Source organism: Cherax quadricarinatus, chromosome 32, assembly GCF_038502225.1.
Source record: "Cherax quadricarinatus isolate ZL_2023a chromosome 32, ASM3850222v1, whole genome shotgun sequence".
Classification (NCBI taxonomy): domain Eukaryota; kingdom Metazoa; phylum Arthropoda; class Malacostraca; order Decapoda; family Parastacidae; genus Cherax; species Cherax quadricarinatus.
The window spans coordinates 24,017,937-24,036,659 of record NC_091323.1 but is presented as its reverse complement, the minus strand read 5'-3'; the positions used below and the strand labels follow the sequence as shown (position 1 = coordinate 24,036,659).

The 18,723-nt window shown below is 37.8% G+C and overlaps 1 protein-coding gene across 4 annotated transcripts in view; it reads right to left on the bottom strand.

The window, feature by feature from the left end:
• The window catches only part of LOC128690286 (mucin-2), a 111,733-nt gene that overhangs the window by 49,748 nt on the left and 43,262 nt on the right, over positions 1–18,723 (bottom strand). For 3 of the 4 annotated variants that reach the window (XM_070090537.1, XM_070090538.1, XM_053778893.2), the window contains exon 3: positions 9,132–9,347. The exons of the other annotated variant lie outside the window; for it this stretch is intronic. In XM_070090537.1, coding sequence (XP_069946638.1) covers positions 9,132–9,347 — 216 coding nt within the window. The remainder of the gene's footprint in view (positions 1–9,131; positions 9,348–18,723) is intronic. 4 annotated transcript variants of the gene reach the window in all.

Here is an 18,723-nt window from a genome sequence, read left to right as displayed (position 1 = left end):
TCATTAATATTGATGTAAAAATTTATAATTTTACTCCAAAAGAATCTTAGAAAACTTACCTAACCTTATTATAACAAGAACAATTTATTTTAGCCTAACCCAACTAAATATATTTTATATAAGTTTACAATAATTTAATAATAAAGAAGCACAACGAAATATATTTTTTTCGTTAGATTCAGAATTATTTTGGCGAAATTATTGCATACACAAATTTTCGCTCGTCCTATTTGGCAAGATGAGCGTTGCTATTTAAGCCAAGAAGGCAAGTTTTGCCTATTCGGCACGACATATATATATATATATATACATATATATATATACATATACATATATATATATATACATATATATATATACACATACATATATATATATATACATATATATACATATATATACATATACATATATATATATATATATATATATATATATATACATATATATATATACATATACATATATATATATATATATACATATACATATATATATATATATATACATATATATATACATATATATATATATACATATATATATATATATATACATATATATATATATATATATATATATATATATATATATATACATATACATATATACATACATACATATACATCGACATCCAGACCCCTCATTTATGCATACCACAGTCCACCATCTTTCTCGCTCATCCTCGGCAACCATCTGCCCTTCCTGACCCAACACCCAACCACTATTAAACCCCCTCCCCCCAACACCTTCAAATATTTACCTCGTATTTACCCCCCCCCCCTCCCACAACTCTCACCATCTTCCGCACACTATTCACCTTAATCCTTCCACTCTGGGGGCCCCTCAGTGTTTTGAGAGGACCTTAGTGTTCTGAGAGAAAATCAATGTTCCGAGGGACCCTCAGTACGACGACAGAACCTTTGTTCTGAAAGGGCCTCAGTGCTTTGGGAGGTTCCCTTACCCCCTCCCTTTCCAGTTCAAGAATCTTCCCCACAACCAGTTTTTACCCTTGCCTCCAAATGTCCTTCCTCTACGCCCCCTTCTACTGCTCCCCCTGTCCAAGAGCAAGGAAACCAGGATATCAGAAACTGGAATACAGTAAGAGAAAGGAAACAGAAAATACGTTTCACAAATGCATATGAAATAACAAACATGATTAACGAATGGAACGAGTGTATAGTAGTGGCATCCTTAGACATCATGAAACTAATGAAGATAATATTAAAATCAGTTTCGTCAACCGGATATCAAATTATGAGAAAGGATAAAGCAGGGTAAGGGAGGAGTAGTGTTGCTATTCAGAAAGTAGTGGAAATTGGAGGAGATGAGAGGCACACACAGTAGGCATAATCAAGGAGACTAAAACAGGAATATGATATCCACAATGAGATGGTGTACATCACAGTGGAAACAGCAAGAAGAATCCTCATTACCAACACAATGCTACCAATCATTGAAGACCTCAGCCACAAGGAAGTATACTGGGAGACTTGGGATTCACAAAAGATGCTGAATATTTGGGGTTCTATGATGATGATGGTGGTGGTGATGGAAAGCTTTGTGCCAGTATGGCAGGGACACAACCAGAGAGAGAAAATAAATGAAGCAGCAAGGTTGAACCTAGCATTCACCCTAAGTGAATCTGACGTAGGCTAAATAAAATATCCAAGGCCCCTGGATGCTAACAGGGTAGTGAAGATGAAGAGAAACTTAGGACAGTAAGATAGAGAGAAACGAGACATCGAAAGAAGAGGCTATGAAGGTATGAATGAATCCCTGAATGCAGCGGAATGAGAAAGAGAACTGAGAGAAAAGACAACGAATGAAATAATAGAATATATAGCTGGAAAATGTCGGAAATCAGAGGAGAAATTCGTACCCTGGCGTAGAAGCAGTAATTAGAACAGAGTAGGCCCATAGTTCGCCCAGAGATGAAGACAGGTAAAAGCTTAAAGTGCAGTAGCATGGAATAAAATACAGAATATGAAGAACAGCAGAAAAGGAAGTAAGCAGAAGAGCCAGACTGACTGTATAACAATCAAAAATGATATACAGTCAGGATATACATCAGGAAAAGAAAGCAGGTAATAAAGCTGAAGAACGAAGAAGAGCTCACGTGAAATAACGAAAAAGTCTTTGATGAGCTGAACAAAAGATTTAAAGATGTACTCTGGGATGAAATAGGGACATTATCAGAGAGTCAAAGAGATTAAATATACCAACGAGTACTGGATAAAATACATATAACTGGAAAAAGAGATAAAGAAACTCCTGAATGAGCTAGGTACATAAATGACAGTGGGACCAGTATTAGTGAAAAAAGGAGAAGGAGCATATTATGTACTTCCAGCTAAAATCAACCATTCAATTAATATAGAACCACCATCAGGCAAGTAGAAGATAGCAAACGTAGTTCCAGTATTTGAGAAATGGGACAGACAGGTAGCATTGACCTACAGGCCAGTGTCGTTGACATGTACAGTATTTAAGGTTATGAGAGTATAATCGAATAGTGAGGAATACCTGAAAAGGGGTAGGTTTTGGAGATGGTAAATCCGCATCTCAGGAATATGCTTTGAGTTTTTTCATAGGAACTCAAGCCAGAGAGGGCTGGATGGACTGTATATTCTTAAGAAGGCTTTTGACGCAGTACCGCACTAGAGACTGGGGGAAATAGCTAGAGGATTAATGAATAATGAGAAAGGTATTACAATGGATCAAAGGATATCTGACAAGGAGCAGAGATTGTCAGGAAAGAGGTGTCAGAGTGGATAAGTGTGACATGTGGATTTATACGAGAATCTGAACTGTTTCTGGTATACGTAAACAACATGCTGGAAGAAATAGTCTGAATTTTCCCTGTTTGCAAATGATGTGAAAGGAAAATAAAAACAGAAGACGACAAAGAAAAGCTACAATCGTACTTGGACAAGCAAAAGGATTTGTCTGACAAGTGGTTACTGAAATTCAACCCCAGCCAATTTAAGGTTATGAAAATCTAGAAATGGAGTAGGTACAGGCTTTGGTGACAAAGGCTGCAAACCTCATTCAAGGAGAAGGACCTCTGGGTGAGCATTGCTCTGAGCACATCGTCTGAGGCGCACATCAACCGAATAACCTCCACAGCAAATGCACGTCTGGCAAAGTTGAGATTAGCTTAAGGGAATCCCAACAGAGTCATTTACGACACTTTGACGTGTCAGGCCGTCTCGGAATATGCATCACCAGTTTGTAACTCATGCCTGATGAAATATTTCAAGAAACTGGAAAACGTGCAGAGGTTTGCGACGAGACTAGTCCTAGAGCTAAGGGATATTAAGAGCTAAGTGGAGAGATTAAAAGAGTTAAACCTGATGACGTTAGAGGACAGAAAGTCTAGGGAGATATGATAACGACGTACAAAATGGAGAGAGAAGATAATAGGGTTTCAGGAGTAAGCTATTCGAGAGGCAAGATACAGGTAAACGAGAAAACACCTGAAAGTTAAAGATACATACAAGTCACAGGAATGTTTTTGAGAAATATTTCTTAAGCCTTCGAAAGCAACAAAGTAGTAGAGATAGGATCCATACGTAGCATAATAGTAGGTATGATAGGGCCCGTGAAGCCAGGAAAGAGAATAAACCCAGTAGTGGCCAGTTTGGGAGGCGGGACCAGGTGAAACCACAAATAAGTGAGAACAAATAGGTAAGTATACCACTAGTGAACTTAGAAAAACAGAAGGGAGTTTGCATCTTTATTCTCCAAAATGAGCAAATTTAAATTTTTTTTAGTGACATAGAATTCCTTCTACGCTGGTGAAGCTTGCTAAAGCCCCGAGGAACAATGGTGAGCACTTCCCGGGTCACCGTCACCGTTACCTGCAGCTTAATGCTTGTCCTCTGCCGCTACCACCAGCTGAATATCCACACTTCCATCGCTACCTCCAGCTTATGCTATGGCCTCTGTTGATACTCTGATCTCAGCACCGTGCTCTCTACCGTTTCTTCTAGCTTAACCAAGCTCTTTTAGTAATTACCAACGGCCTGACTCATCAGAGATCTTTCATCAGTGATTTGCGGACGGAAGATAGAACATCAGTGACTCATAGTACTGATTGCCCATTTGGTTTAGTACTTCAATTAAATATAATACTTTAGAATAATCCAAATATAACCTAACATCTCAATCCATTACCCTCTATTTAACCCCAGTATCTTATACCGTTACTATTAGTCCAGTCTAATTCCAGTATCTTAAACCATTATTCCCAGTCTAACCTCAGTATCTTATACCGTTACTCCCATCCTAACTCCAGTATGTTATACCGTTACTCCCATCCTAACTCCAGTATGTTATACTGTTACTCCCATCCTAACTCCAGTATGTTATACCGTTACTCCCATCCTAAATCTAGTATCTTATACTGTTACTCCCATCCTAACTCCAGTATCTTATACCGTTACTCCCATCCTAACTCCATTATCTTATACCGTTACTCCCATCCTAACTCCAGTATCTTATACCGTTAATCCCATCCTAACTCCAGTATCTTATACCGTTACTCCCAGCCTAACCTCAGTATCTTATACCGTTACTCCCAAGCCAAACTCCAGTATCTCATACCGTTACTCCCTATCTAACTCCAGTATCCTATACGTTTGCTCCCAGTTTAACTCCAGTATTCTCTACCGTTACTCCTAGTTTACTCCTTTCCACTGAGTCCTACTTTTGTCTGTAAACTCTCTCGGATGCTACGCTGATTCCTTTCTTTGGCTTTAACTGGTAACTGGTAGTCCCTAAAGTGGCTTGTAGTCTCCACGTTAGCCTGTCTTCATCGTTGCCTGTAGTCCCTATGGTAGATTTAAATCATTATGGTTTCCTGTAGTCGCAACATTAGTCTGTAAGCCCTATATAGGTGATGTGTGGTTACTAAGATCCCATTGTGGCCTGTAATTCTTACGGCTGCCTGCAGCACCTATGGTGACCAGTAGCTCCTTTGGTACCTACTTAGGCTTCATATCACATACAGGATAAGCATAGATGATATGACTGATTTCCATAGAGTAACGTACAGCACTTTTTAATTATTTAAAGATGTGAAAACTCTTAGTTATTTCACGCCTGAGTTACTTAGTTTTTGCATATCGAAGATAATCCTTCAGAACAGTAAACGAAACTCCCATTGTTACTAAAGTTGCCAAGCAACAAGGGTATGAAGTGACGCGTGATTTTTCTTTTGATTATGGAAGCAAGAAGGAAGCCAGTCAAAGGGGGGTTTTCATTTTCTCGCAGCTTGTGTCTGTGTGCCGTTATCTTCGCCAGAAATGCCAGGGCAAACGTTCCCAGGTCTTGTTTTCCCACATTTGTATGTTGAAGATGTCAGTCTCTGGGTACGCATCAAAATTACACATAATTGGTACGTTCTTAAATTACTGAGTGTTAGTGCCAAGGTGTTGCACGTTCCTCTAAGTTTTTCTTTCTTGATAAATATATTTCTTAATTCTCTATCTTTGTATATGGTACTTTTATATCCTATTACAAAGTGGAGGGCACTAATTGTTGTATTGCATTTGTTCACACTATAAGTGCTTCAGGAGAGCCATTTCACATTCACGGATCGGTGTTTAGAGTATTAAACTGGAAATGGTGGTAATGGTAAGTGATGACCACTATGATGGTGTGACTGGTGTGTTTCATGTTGTGTTACGCCACACCATTCCCACCATTACTCGCGGGTCTCATCACTCGCCGCTTTCATCACTCGCGGGCCACATCACTTGCGGGTCTCATCACTAGCAGGTGTTATCACTCTCTGTTGTCACCTGTGACAGTTTGTATCACTTGCGGTTCCCACCACTCAGGTCCACCATAACCTAGGCTCATCATTCAGGACAAACTTCATCGCCCAGAACCTTCACTTGTAACCACTTCAACTATCTATGCTAACTTACGCTGCCGAGAGCCTTCATCAGCAAGCATCTTCATCAGGTAGGGGCCATGAGCATGCAGGATCTTCAACACCCTTGACCTGCGATACTCAGGAACCTCCCACGGCACCCTCTTCACCCCTTCCCCACCGTACGACCTTCATGTGTATCTCCGCCTGCCAGTGTCTCGGCATCTACCCTAACATTAGTATTGGTGCCCCACCTGACCCATTCTCACCCCGGAAGCTTTAAACAATGTGTGACCTTCTTGTGATAAGTATAACTATTTACTAACTACTGGCTACTGTGTTGAGGTCTCCGTTGTTCTTTGAGCTGTCATATCTGACCCACATCACCTACAGGAAGTCCTCACTTAATGTTGTTTCGTTCAACGCCGTTTCGTTATAACGCTGATGAGAAAAAAATCAATTCCCGGCCAGGAATGGAAAATAGGGAAACAGTTTAAAATATCTGGATGGAGGACATGCATCGGTGTAACTCTCCATGTTCGCTTATGTCACTTTCCTCCCGTATGGCTGTCTGTATTTGTTTTTTATGATATGTAGTGTGTTTCTTATATAATTCTAAAAAAAGTGTGATACTTAAAATAATAAAAATGCCAATAATAGAGTAAATATACGACTTCATAGCGCCCTCCCAAGCGGCATACTCCCTAGTCATGGCGTCTGCAGCACTACTGCCCTCCCTCTCAGCTCTTCCTTGACATGGGAACTTAACTCTTGTTTCTGTCAATTAGCTATGGTAAAATTGGTTTCGTTATACGTCGTTTCTCTTAAACTCGCTGTTTCCAAGGACCTATCAACGACGATAAGTGAAGACTTCCTGTATTTGTTTAAAAAATACAAATTAACAAATAACATAAAGATGAAAATAAGAAAAGCTAAGATATTTTAGAGTATAGCGGATAAGGAAGTCAATAAATGAACCGTACATTTTTTCCACTTAGAATGAAGAGTCGTTTATGTATTACTAATTCTTAAAATACTAAGACAAACTACCACCATCCATTTACTTTAGCATCAGTCAGACTACAGAGGCACAATACTGTCATAAGGTTCTGTCTTCTACATGCGGGTTATTTGTGTATTACATCAATCACTAGTTCAGTTAGACAAATGAACTCTAAATTCTTAAGCTTGGATAAGGTAAACGGCTCTATATATCAACTTAATAATGTAGATAATGACAAATCAAATTTCGATAGGGATCTAGGAATTTTGATTAGAACAGTCAGAAAATTCCTAACAGCAACGTATTAATGTACGCAGCAAGGAAGGTAGGGTAATTAGTTTAATATCTAGAAGGTTAATAATAAAAACCCTAATACTTCCCTACAACTTTACTCTTGTGAAACCTCACTTGCAGTATTGTTTCATTTTGAAAACATACAAAAAAATTTAATCCATAATTTTAAATATCTATCTTATATGAAATCAGACTAAGAGCATTAAAGTAAGGCTTTTCAAAGGCGAAAAATGAGAGGTGATTGAAATAAGAACAATGAATATTAATAAGAAGAACTCAGAACAAAGAAGTCAAATTAGACAAATGGGAATTAGTAAGGATATTTGCAAGCAGTGGATGTAATAAAATAAAGGAACTGGCGAAAGGAACAAGATGCAGAGTAGTGAGTGCTTTTGAATCTAATTGTTTGGAAAGTCAAGAAATTTAGATACATAAGTGAAAATAGTTTGCTAAACAATAACTTCCTCACATGGTTTATTAAGCATATTTGCCTACTGCGATGTTCTTTGTTTTGACCTCGACAGAACACAGGATTTTATATCAAATGTTCTTGTAGCCATGCCTTAGAGACCTATAAGTTTCACCATCTCCTTTAACATACATTATAAAGAAATGTATTACAGGTATTTATAAATGTTTACTCACGAGTATATTTTTAAAATATATCCAATAATATAAAAATTAAGCAAAAGATAACTTAAATAGTAAGCTTATAATGCATGCAATAATTCCTTACGTGTCGCGATGGTTTGAGTTCTACCTGAACCATCATTTTAAGTGTATTAACTTTATATATATATATATATATATATATATATATATATATATATATATATATATATATATATATATATATTTATTATTATTTTATTATCACACTGGCCGATTCCCACCAAGGCAGGGTGGCCCGAAAAAGAAAAACTTTCACCATCATTCACTCCATCACTGTCTTGCCAGAAGGGTGCTTTACACTACAGTTTTTAAACTGCAACATTAACACCCCTCCTTCAGAGTGCAGGCACTGTACTTCCCATCTCCAGGACTCAAGTCCGGCCTGCCGGTTTCCCTGAATCCCTTCATAAATGTTACTTTGCTCACACTCCAACAGCACGTCAAGTATTAAAAACCATTTGTCTCCATTCACTCCTATCAAACACGCTCACGCATGCCTGCTGGAAGTCCAAGCCCCTCGCACACATATATATATATATTTATATATATATATATATATATATATATATATACATATTTATATATATATATATATATATAATACACAGTAAATGGAGGTAACGGGAAAGACTCGTTTTTCTCCAAATACATTTATTATCAACGCCTCGGTGAACAATCATCACCAGGATCTGTGGTAAAGGAATTAAAGTTCTCATACAAGAAGGCAAGATAAAATTGTGAACAATTATAATACTGAAATAAAGTATAAAAGACTAAAAAACTAGTGACATACTAAATGGATGTTCTACTTTGAATGTGCTACTTTGAATGTGCTACCTTGAATGTGCTACCTTGAATGTGCAATCTCTCAGTGGAAATATCACATCCATTTGGTACTTTTATAGTTTCTTGTAGTCTTTTATAATTTATTTCTGGTATTGTAATTATTCACATTTTTTCTTACCTTGTGGTACAAAAACTATGATTTCTTTTTAGCAGGTTTTGATGATCGTAACTGTTTCACAGAAGCGTTGGTAATAAATGTATTTGCAAGAAGAAATGATTCTTTCCTGTTACATACATACATACATACATATACATACATATATATATATATATATATATATATATATATATATATATATATATATATATATATATATATATATATATATATATATATATATATACATACCATTACCACCATACCACATTCACATGCATATTTACACCTGTTGCAAGTACCCCTCACAAGAAGAGGATAAGGAAGAGGACCCTCACCACAGACCACCTCATGACAGCACTGCCCCGCCTTCTTGAGCTTGTAGCAGCCCTCGGGCAGAGTGTTGGGTACTGCTGGGCACACCCTTAGATGGCACACGAGGGAGGCGCCCATACAAGAGCAAATTAAGCAGGGTTCCTCCGTGGGTACGGCCTGTCCCTCGCCATACCATGCGCCACCATATTCACACGCTGGTTCACTGTGGTTAGTGACAGCTGATAAGAGTTCAGAACAGGTTAGTTGACATGCTTAACCAGGGAACTAAAGACACAACATTATTATTTACACTTAAATTTATACATTTATTTTAAATATTTACAGTCTTATGGCATTATTTACAGTTTTGTTTGTAAAATTATTTACAGTTTTATATATAAAATTATTTAGAGTTTTATTTATAATAGTATTACATATTTTATTAACTATATTATTTACGGCTTTATTTACTGTATGTAATGTTTTAAAATTACTTGTGCATGTGTTTATTTATTATTATTTTTAGAATTGTCTTTTGTCTTTTGTATGAATGTGAGATTTGTGGTCGCAAAGTGAAGATAGTCATTGGGTGAATGGGATGAGTAACCTCTAGGAGCCTTCATGTAATTCAAATGTGTATTGTTGATAATTTTGTATATTAGGTTTATATATGAGTTGAGGTTTATATATAATGAGTTTATGTAACGCTCCCCTTTTTTAAGGTTTAAAACTAAAATTATTGCTCTTCTGACCTTTATACTGACAAAAATTGGGTAGAAATGTTGAATAGGAAAAAAAAATTCTTGCTTTTGACTACATGGTAAATATTTGAAATTCTGTCATTATTTTGATATGTATTGTTAATATTTTTTGGGCACTTAGTGTTTCATTAACTGTTTAACTGAGATAATGTAATTGGCTAGGAACACCACCCAAGGAACAAGCCCTTATTGCAGCCATGATTACACTGGAGAGAAACTCTGCCACATCAAAAGTCTGGATAAAGCTCATGCTAACAGAGACATTGTCTGTAAGAAAGTCATTTTCTTGTGTTGTTCCTCACTATTCTCTTTCCATCGTCGTGTACGTAGTGTGGTTGTGTGTGTGTGTGGTTGTGTGTGTGTGTGTGTGTGTGTGTGTGTGTGTGTGTGTGTGTGTGTGTGTGTGTGTGTGTGTGTGTGTGTGTGTGTGGCCATCCTAGTTCCACAAGAACCTTCACTATGAGGTTATTCTCTGTAGACAGAGGATTGGACATGCCCACCTCAGGAATGGTCACCTACTTGCTGGTGCTCCATCACTTTTCTGCGCAACCTGTCTTCATTTTACATTGTTTCTCTTATTCGATTTCCAACGCGAGTTTCTGAACGTACCCTGCATTAAAATTATTTTTTTTTATTTTTTTAGGTTAGGTCAGGGTAGAGTAGATTATAAAAAAAATTAATCACGTATATTAAACATAAATAAATTAATTAAAAAAAATGGCTGTGGCACTTCTGGCAGTACAGTGTGGGGCAAACTCAGGCAACGTTTAAATCTGGAAGCGTATCACGAATGGTATAAAGATACGCCCTGACTGTGCCGTAAATTTTAACAGTCTGCCTGCAGCTGTTGTCGTGAAGCAGTTATCATGTTTTTATATATATATATATAATCTCGAGGTACGTCTCTGGACCTCTGGGAACATTTCAGAGGATTTTTTTTTTTTTTTTTTTTTTTTTGCGTGGTATTTTTTTTTTAACGAAGGCGCTGTTCTTTAACTTTTCGTAATAATATTGTTTTATAGTTGACAAGAATATTAGTGTAAATTGTTTTGTTTTTATGGATTTTAAAACTGTATGGTTGTAATTAGGTGTGTGCTGAGGTGCTGCTTTTGTTATGGTATGGAATGCTGAATGTCCATTGAATGTTCTTTAAAGTTATTTATCCCCTTTTTCGTCAGTCTACCTTTCTTACATCCAGTAAAATTCAGCTTGGTTCGTAAACGTGTCTGGGGAGAGCTGCCAGGCCGCATTAACTGCATGAACTTCATATATGTCAAGCTTTTGATAAATACGCCAGCACGGTATGAGTTCTGTATATATTGTAACTTATGTGATTGCTGTACTTATGTTAATTTAAGTGGTCGTTGTTCTTATCATATGTTAACTTAAGTTGTCGTTGTGCCTATCATGTTAAGTAGTCGTTGAGGTTATCATATGTTAACTTATATGGCCGCTATCTGTATAATATGTTAAATTATGTGGTCGTTGTACTTATCGTATACTGTACTAACTTGTGGTCGCTGTACTTATCATATACTGTATTAACTTGTGGTCGCTAAACTTATACTGCACTAACTTGTGGTCGCTGAACTTATACTGCACTAACTTGTGGTCGCTGTACTTATCATATGATGACATAAAATTACGGAACTTATAATATAATTTTTGTAGATAAATATGGTCGAATATTCTTTTCTGCAACCTTAACACTGTGTTTTGATCTGGACGTCTCTTTCATTTTTATGTTGCCCGATTCATGTTCGTTTTCGTTTGGGTGTGCTAGTGGGTTAACCTTAGCGTAGCAATTATTTTATACAAAATCTAATTAATTTGGTGATTATCGTAAGATCATAAGTGTATAGGAGGATTTAAACCCTTGCTATTCATGTCCTGTTCTTTCCTGATATTGTTGTGGCTATTTTGTGATCCAGTGAGAATGTTTTCTGAGACTGGAATGTACTCCATGGATGTCCATTCTCAGAGATTTCTAAGGATGGGTATCCAAAATAACGTTCTACACAACTTCTAGACAGTATTGTATTTAATGTCGAATTTTGCATAAAAAAGTTTTTTAATTAGAGACGTTAAAATGGAATATTCGAGGGTTCAAGTTCACCTGAGGAGAACAAACAACGAAAACCAGGACCGAAGAAGAATTGGACACAACTTCCAGGAAATTGGAGCTCATGTGTCTCCCGATTAGGCTACCTTGCCCTGGCAACACCTCGAGTGGAACAAAAGGAAATACCAGTATGTGTGTCTGTGTTTTATACGTCTGTGTGAGAGAAAATACACGAGGAACAATGGATAACAGAATACCTTACAAGTTGTATCTAAGCTCTCAACTGATATGGTCTAAACAACTGGTTAAATATCGTTAATTCTACCTAGGTTAACTTGGTACCCTACTTTGCCCCTGCGGTATTTCTTGCATTTCTCTGAAAAGTTGTAATAAATTAATTCGATATTTGGCTCATAAAATGTCTTAATCAATGGAGGATTTAAGGATTAAGACGACGAGAGCTGTCGTGAGATGGGAAGGAAGAAGGATAAGGAAGGATGGAAATAACTGGAAAAGGATGGAAAGGAGAGGAAGAGGAGGAATTAAGGCAAGTGGCCCAACTACTTTGGGATATGTGGTACCGAAGTACTGGAGGTGTAGATGGAGAAGCTTGAATGATTTTTTAATCAATGGAGTATATTGTATAAAAATTCTTAGCGGTAAATCAAAATGGTGAATCAGTCTCTCAGGTGAACTCTTTATAGACGATGCTGCTTAAAGAGTGTTTGGTTAAGGAATCTGAAATATGTTTGGCAGCTTCAATGAGTGGCATTAAAGATATTAACAATAACGAGAACTTCCAAGACTGTTTCTCAGTGACGGTAACCCAGAGATTAATGATTAAAAGTCAAGTGATCACTTCAGTCGTACTGAGGTCGTGATTCTTATCCAAATTCTCTGCGTCGGCACTTTATTAGGATATATGTAGATGTCCCCACGAGTGCTGAGCTCACCGGCATTCGTCTCAGTCAGCGGTGAGGAAAATATTCCATAGTTTGCTTTCTTATATTAAAATTGGAAATGGGCCATGTTGTTCCTGTCTCACACTGTTTTCAGAGGATTTTAATTGCAGTGTTCAGAGTTGGCATAGATAGAGGGCAGATTAGTGAAATTATAGACCAGTCTGTTTGCTAAACATAACAGAAATGATGGCGCTATCATAAGAGAATATATTAGGGCGACTTATAAAGCTAAGACTTCGCTCTTCAAGTTGGTGTATACGTGGGAGACGCTCAGAAAGTTCATGGGATCACCTACACAAGTCATAATTTTTAAAATTATGAATAGACAACTAAATCCCAAATTTCGAATTATTTAAGAAAACATTATTTGTTGTTTAGATTTTGGAAAGTTCAGAAGAACAGTATAAACAAAAGCTTTAAACTCTCTAGAAAAAATTAATAGCTGAAAATTTGGGATTAAACTCATATTTCCAAGACTATATCTTCCCTTCCAGTATCTTGCATGTTCCTTACCTCGTTACTGACTAAGCTTCTCATAACCTGTTGTAAGGTTAAGGAGCATAACGGTAACAGTCAGAATGGTGTTATTGGGATAGGAGGCCGGTGGCTCGTGTGACGTCGTTACACTACTTGGCTGTTGGCCAGAGTGACCCACAAGTTGGGTGGATGTCATCCACCCGCAACCTCACCCGTTAGGGCAAGCCCTCTCTTCTCTTGGTAGGTTGGGGCTACTTTGCTTATCTGCTTCCCTTAAGATGTATTTATATGTAATATTTTAGTTTATTTTAATAACACACGCACTGGGTATGTGTGTACTTACCTAGTTGTATTTACCTATTTGTTTGCAGGGGTTGATTCATAGTTCCTGACTCAGTCTTTTAACCACTGTTAAACGGGTTTTCTGATTGCTGGCTTCCAGGACCCGATCGTAGCTACTCTTGAAACTGTATGAAATTTGCTTCCACCACCTCTTTGTCTAGTTTGTTTCATTCACCATTTTGAGACTGAAAAGTACTCTTGATATACCTGTGGCTCAGTTATGCCTCTTGCTGCTACCTGTGTCTCCTGGTTCCCCCTCCTTGTGTCTCAAACAGCCTTCCCATGTCCATGAAAATGTGGATGTAATTAATCTTCCTGTAATTTCATAGCTGAGTGAGTTGGGGTCAGTCTTTTGCTCCTAAGTCTGCCTCTTAACTTTTTGTCGACTCTTAAGGTTTATCTCTGTCATATTAACTTTTGAGAGAAAGAAGAAAAGATGGAGGGGGAGGAGATATGGCCCTGTTAATTACGAAACATTGGAAGATGAAGGACATATAAATCCTTAACTGCGAAATCATCCCAAACTATTCAGCTGCATTGCTGATCGCTGGAGATATTAAAATAATTGTGGCGGCTATATACAGCCAAGGGCTGAACAATAGGAGTCATAGTCATGAATATGGCAACAATAACAAGAGCCTCACTGGTAGCATGTAGGACCGAGTAAGTGAACGGGTGATAAGGTAAAGAAAGAGGGGAACCAGCTTATGGAAAATAACAATGAACTATTATTATAATAATGAAATACAGTACCGACAAAATGAGGAAACAGTCACATATGCAACACCTGGGTATCTTTGAAGACTTGTCGCTAACAAGTGACTTTTGCTGTATATTACAGAGATGATATACAAAGACAGTGGAAGGTAAGGTAATAGTCCCCAAGCCTTCCAGTACCTACACACAAGACAGTAGATAAGGTAACTAGCCACTCAGTACCTTAGCACTAATACACTAGAGCTGTTGTCGTAAATTCAATAACCAGTGTATCTGCGTAGGACCTTTTGTCTGTTGTAATGACTGAAGTAGAGCCTGTAGGATTCCAGGAAAAAACCCAGCAGGGGCTTTATCATTGACATGGAATATATAAAAAGAGATATGTAAGGCATACGGAAAAGGTCGGGTGCTGCCGGATCAGGTGCCTTACCCGGCGACACTGACCCATTGTGACAGCACTTGACCTGACCCGGTAGCACCTCACTTACCCTATATGCATCATATACCACTGTTTTTATGTATTACATATATTTAATAAAGACTACAGTGTATTTAAAACAGATTCATAGCGCATAGCCATTCGTTTACGTGGTATGGAACATGGGTGTTGTAGGGTGACAGCAGCGTATGTCCAGCATGAGCGAAGTGAAACAAATAGAATTACCTAGTTATTAGAAAAAAGGAAAACTTTTTCTTCGCTGGTCATACTCTTCATGAATAAAAAATTGTGTATTTTTTTCGTTATCAAAGTTTAAGATATAAGGGGAAATTAATGTTGATGATTTAATGATGTTTCAGAGTTCAAACTGGTTAAATATGTGAAGTTAAGCAAAGATAAATACTATAATAATAATAATAATAATAATAATAATAATAATAATAATAATAATAATAATAATAATAATAATAATAATAATGAGGGCTTGCAGTTTACTAGGGTTGAAAGTCTGGTGTGGTTGAGGCTCCTTCAAGTTACTTGCTACAAAACTTTACACGAATAATTTTTAGTCAAAAGCAACACAATGAAAGTGAGTGACGAGATAATGTCAGAATTTGATACATCATCAATGTGCTGCTACCCTATTATATATGTTAGTTACATTCTGGGAGCAAAAGTTAGCTATGATTCCGTTATATTCCGTTACGCAAGATGGATTACATAGTGTCGCAATCGTTCTGCCTGCGCTGGGAGACTTCAGTAGGGCAAGGAGGATATCGTTAAGCATTGTATTAGAGGTTCATCAGCTACGGGAATTTCAGAGGTTTCGTTCCTGCAGAACTGTAATTATTATTTGGGAATTACAGTTTCTATACATGGCCCATCCCATGTACAGGGGAATTGTTTTTACGAAGATATCTCCTTGAGGTGAAGAGAAAGTTGTAGAGGCGTGCGCCAAGTGTGAGGACCAGGTCACTGGGTGAAGGGGTAACAACTCTTGTTTCCCACTGCTGTAGACTAAGCTGGAGATGATGGTCAGGGCCAAGGAGGGCAGCCAACCCGTTCAGCAGGATCTTAACGCACTGGGGTATGAGAGTAATGAGAGAGCAGTGGGTGAGCGGGTGGCAGCATGCCGCGTGGACGAGGTAGCTCAACAGGATGGAATTGTTCTGCTGCTAGATTTTCTTTTTAATATTTGCCATTTAACATGTTGCAGTTATACAAATTATATCCAGGCGTACCATTTTGTATATAATACTTTAAGGATTTCACTGATATTAGGATGCCAGTGTGAGAGTGACCCAGTAACACTGGAGTGAGTGGTGCATGACCAGTACCCTCCAGTCCTCATCCCACCAATTCCACCCTCACATGACCTCCCTCCAGCATCACCACACCTCTGGTTGCTACACCACCTCTCCCACTCCATCTCTAACACACATACTTGTCCTATCTTCATGCCCCCATTCCAGGAACCAACAGCAGCACCCCGACTGCTCACTTAACTTAGATGACCAAAAGCAGTACGTATAATTCTGCGATCACGTGCGTCCGTAGAAGAACTCTATTAAGGATCGGACATACGCATCCCTTTCATAGTCACGTGTTTGTAGGTGCTCCTGTACCCCCCTTCCCTTCCACTGTGTAGTAGGTGGCTTGCAGCTTATGGTAAAAACACTTGAACTTTTTATAGACTTCAGCCTTTTCGCTTTCTTCGTGGTTTTTGTAATTACGTGGGTACCTGCAGGGATCTCGGAGATTTTTTCGGAGAGTTTTTTAACATTGAGAATTTAACGGAATTTGTACTAATCCTGGTTATTTTAACTTGATGCTATAGTATTTATTTAGAGTTGTTTGTCTTAATCATGCGATTTTTTTATTGTTACTTTTACATTTGATGTTCCATTATCTAATTCTTCCGCTTTTATTCATAACTCATATATTATTGCTCTTGGAGTAATTTCAAAGCTCATCTGTGTAATTTTTATAGTTTCAAAGGGTAACTATTTCGGTCCCATTAATTACGCCCATTTTTGTCAGTAACTTTTCAGTTGCCCTTTTCTCCTTCATGATGCAGTCATATCTTGTATCTTTTTCTTGTTCTTCCAAGCCAAAAACAATCTGGTGTGTGTGAGTGTATGTGTGTCTGTTTGCGTGTCTGTGTGCCTGTGTTGGTACGTTCGTGCCTGTGGCTTGATGATGTAGATGACCTGTGAGTGCAGGCAACTTTTTGTATCCATTATTAGAAAGCAGCAAGAGAAGCGCATTACAACTGTGATAACCACCGCATCCTCCTCTTCCCCTTCCCCCAGAAATTAAATGAGAAGATTGAAGTGAAAACGGAAGAGCTAAAGATAACAGAAATTTTTTTTAAAACTTAAATAAGGGATCTAAGTTGTGCAATAGAAAAGCTGAAGGAAGGAAGGAGAAGGGTAAGGGTAGACCATAGTCAGGGGTTGTGGTGACTGGAGAAAGTGAAGGATGTGAGCAACTGACATATGCTCAACATATCAAGAGAGAAGGAGCAAGAATAGGAAGCACTAACGACAGAGAATGTAAGGGAATTGGATAGGTGAGGGTAGTGAGGATGTAGCCCGTCAACCTAACCACAAGCAACACAACAGTTCTGTAATTACGGTTAAATGTGTGGGTGTTGATGAGCCTTGAACAGTTGAAATGTGATTATTTTAAGTGTGCCACAAACCCTAAGTGAAAAAGTGACGTAGTTGTTAGGAGGATGGATTGAAGGATGATATAGAGTATTCGAGTTACAGTGCTCTCATGGTGTTTGGGTTACATGAATGGCAAGAACCTGAGGGTGAGTACATAGGTAGTGTGCTCGTTTACACACGACGATGAATGTGACAAGACTACAGCACTCTAGTCTAATAAGATATGTTTTAGAGCATCTGTGAGCGGTATCTTAGTGGCTAAAGTTAGTAAGAACTTAAACTTGGGTAAGGAAGTTAAAAAAAAAAAAAGATGATGAATTTCTTTATGTCATGAGACGGTAATAGGCGAAAGTGAAAACAGACTGTATGTAAATTATAAGTGTGTGATGAAATTTAAAGGTCTGGTAGAGAGAAGGGTTGTCTGAGTGATAAATAAAACTATAATCTGATTACATAAATAATTGACTTTTAAAATAGCCTTTAAGTAGATTTACAACGCATGGTAGACTCAAGCAGAAGTGAGCGTATAGCTATATTATGGCGCTCATGTTTAAAAATTAATAACATATAAACAAAATTTACATAAAAAGCAGAGAGATGAGCAGGAGAGCTCGAAACTCGGAAGAGGGTAAGCAGAAAGGCAATTTAAATGGACAAAGCAAACAGCAGAGCCCAAACTACTTCTCTGGCACATAAGAAGGGAAATATCAGCAAAGGATCAGGTGATCAGGTTGAGGAATTATGATGGAGTACTCACAGTCAGTGATAATGGTGTATGTAAGAAATTCAAAAGAATAACGCAGTGTCGTCACATCTAAGAAAGAGGCCATTGTCATGTGAATAAAAGCACAGACGTCTTGTAAATTTTAAGAATCGAAACAAATGAGGAAATAATGCAGCTTATTAAGGAACTTGGTACATAAAAGGCACCAGATCACCACAGTTGCGTGTGCACCGACATGTTTGTGTGCGCAATTTCTCAATGTGTGTTTTAGACACGTTAACGTTCTCAAAATAAGACAAAACTTCATTGTGCCCGTTGACCAGAGAATAAACACAAAGAGTATAAGAGCCAGAAACACACAAGTCTAAGATTCATCTGCGTCATTGCAGTGTCACTGATGTCTGTTAGCAGGGATACTCTCCTAATACAGCCTGGCTACTCTGGACCTGACCTGCCTGG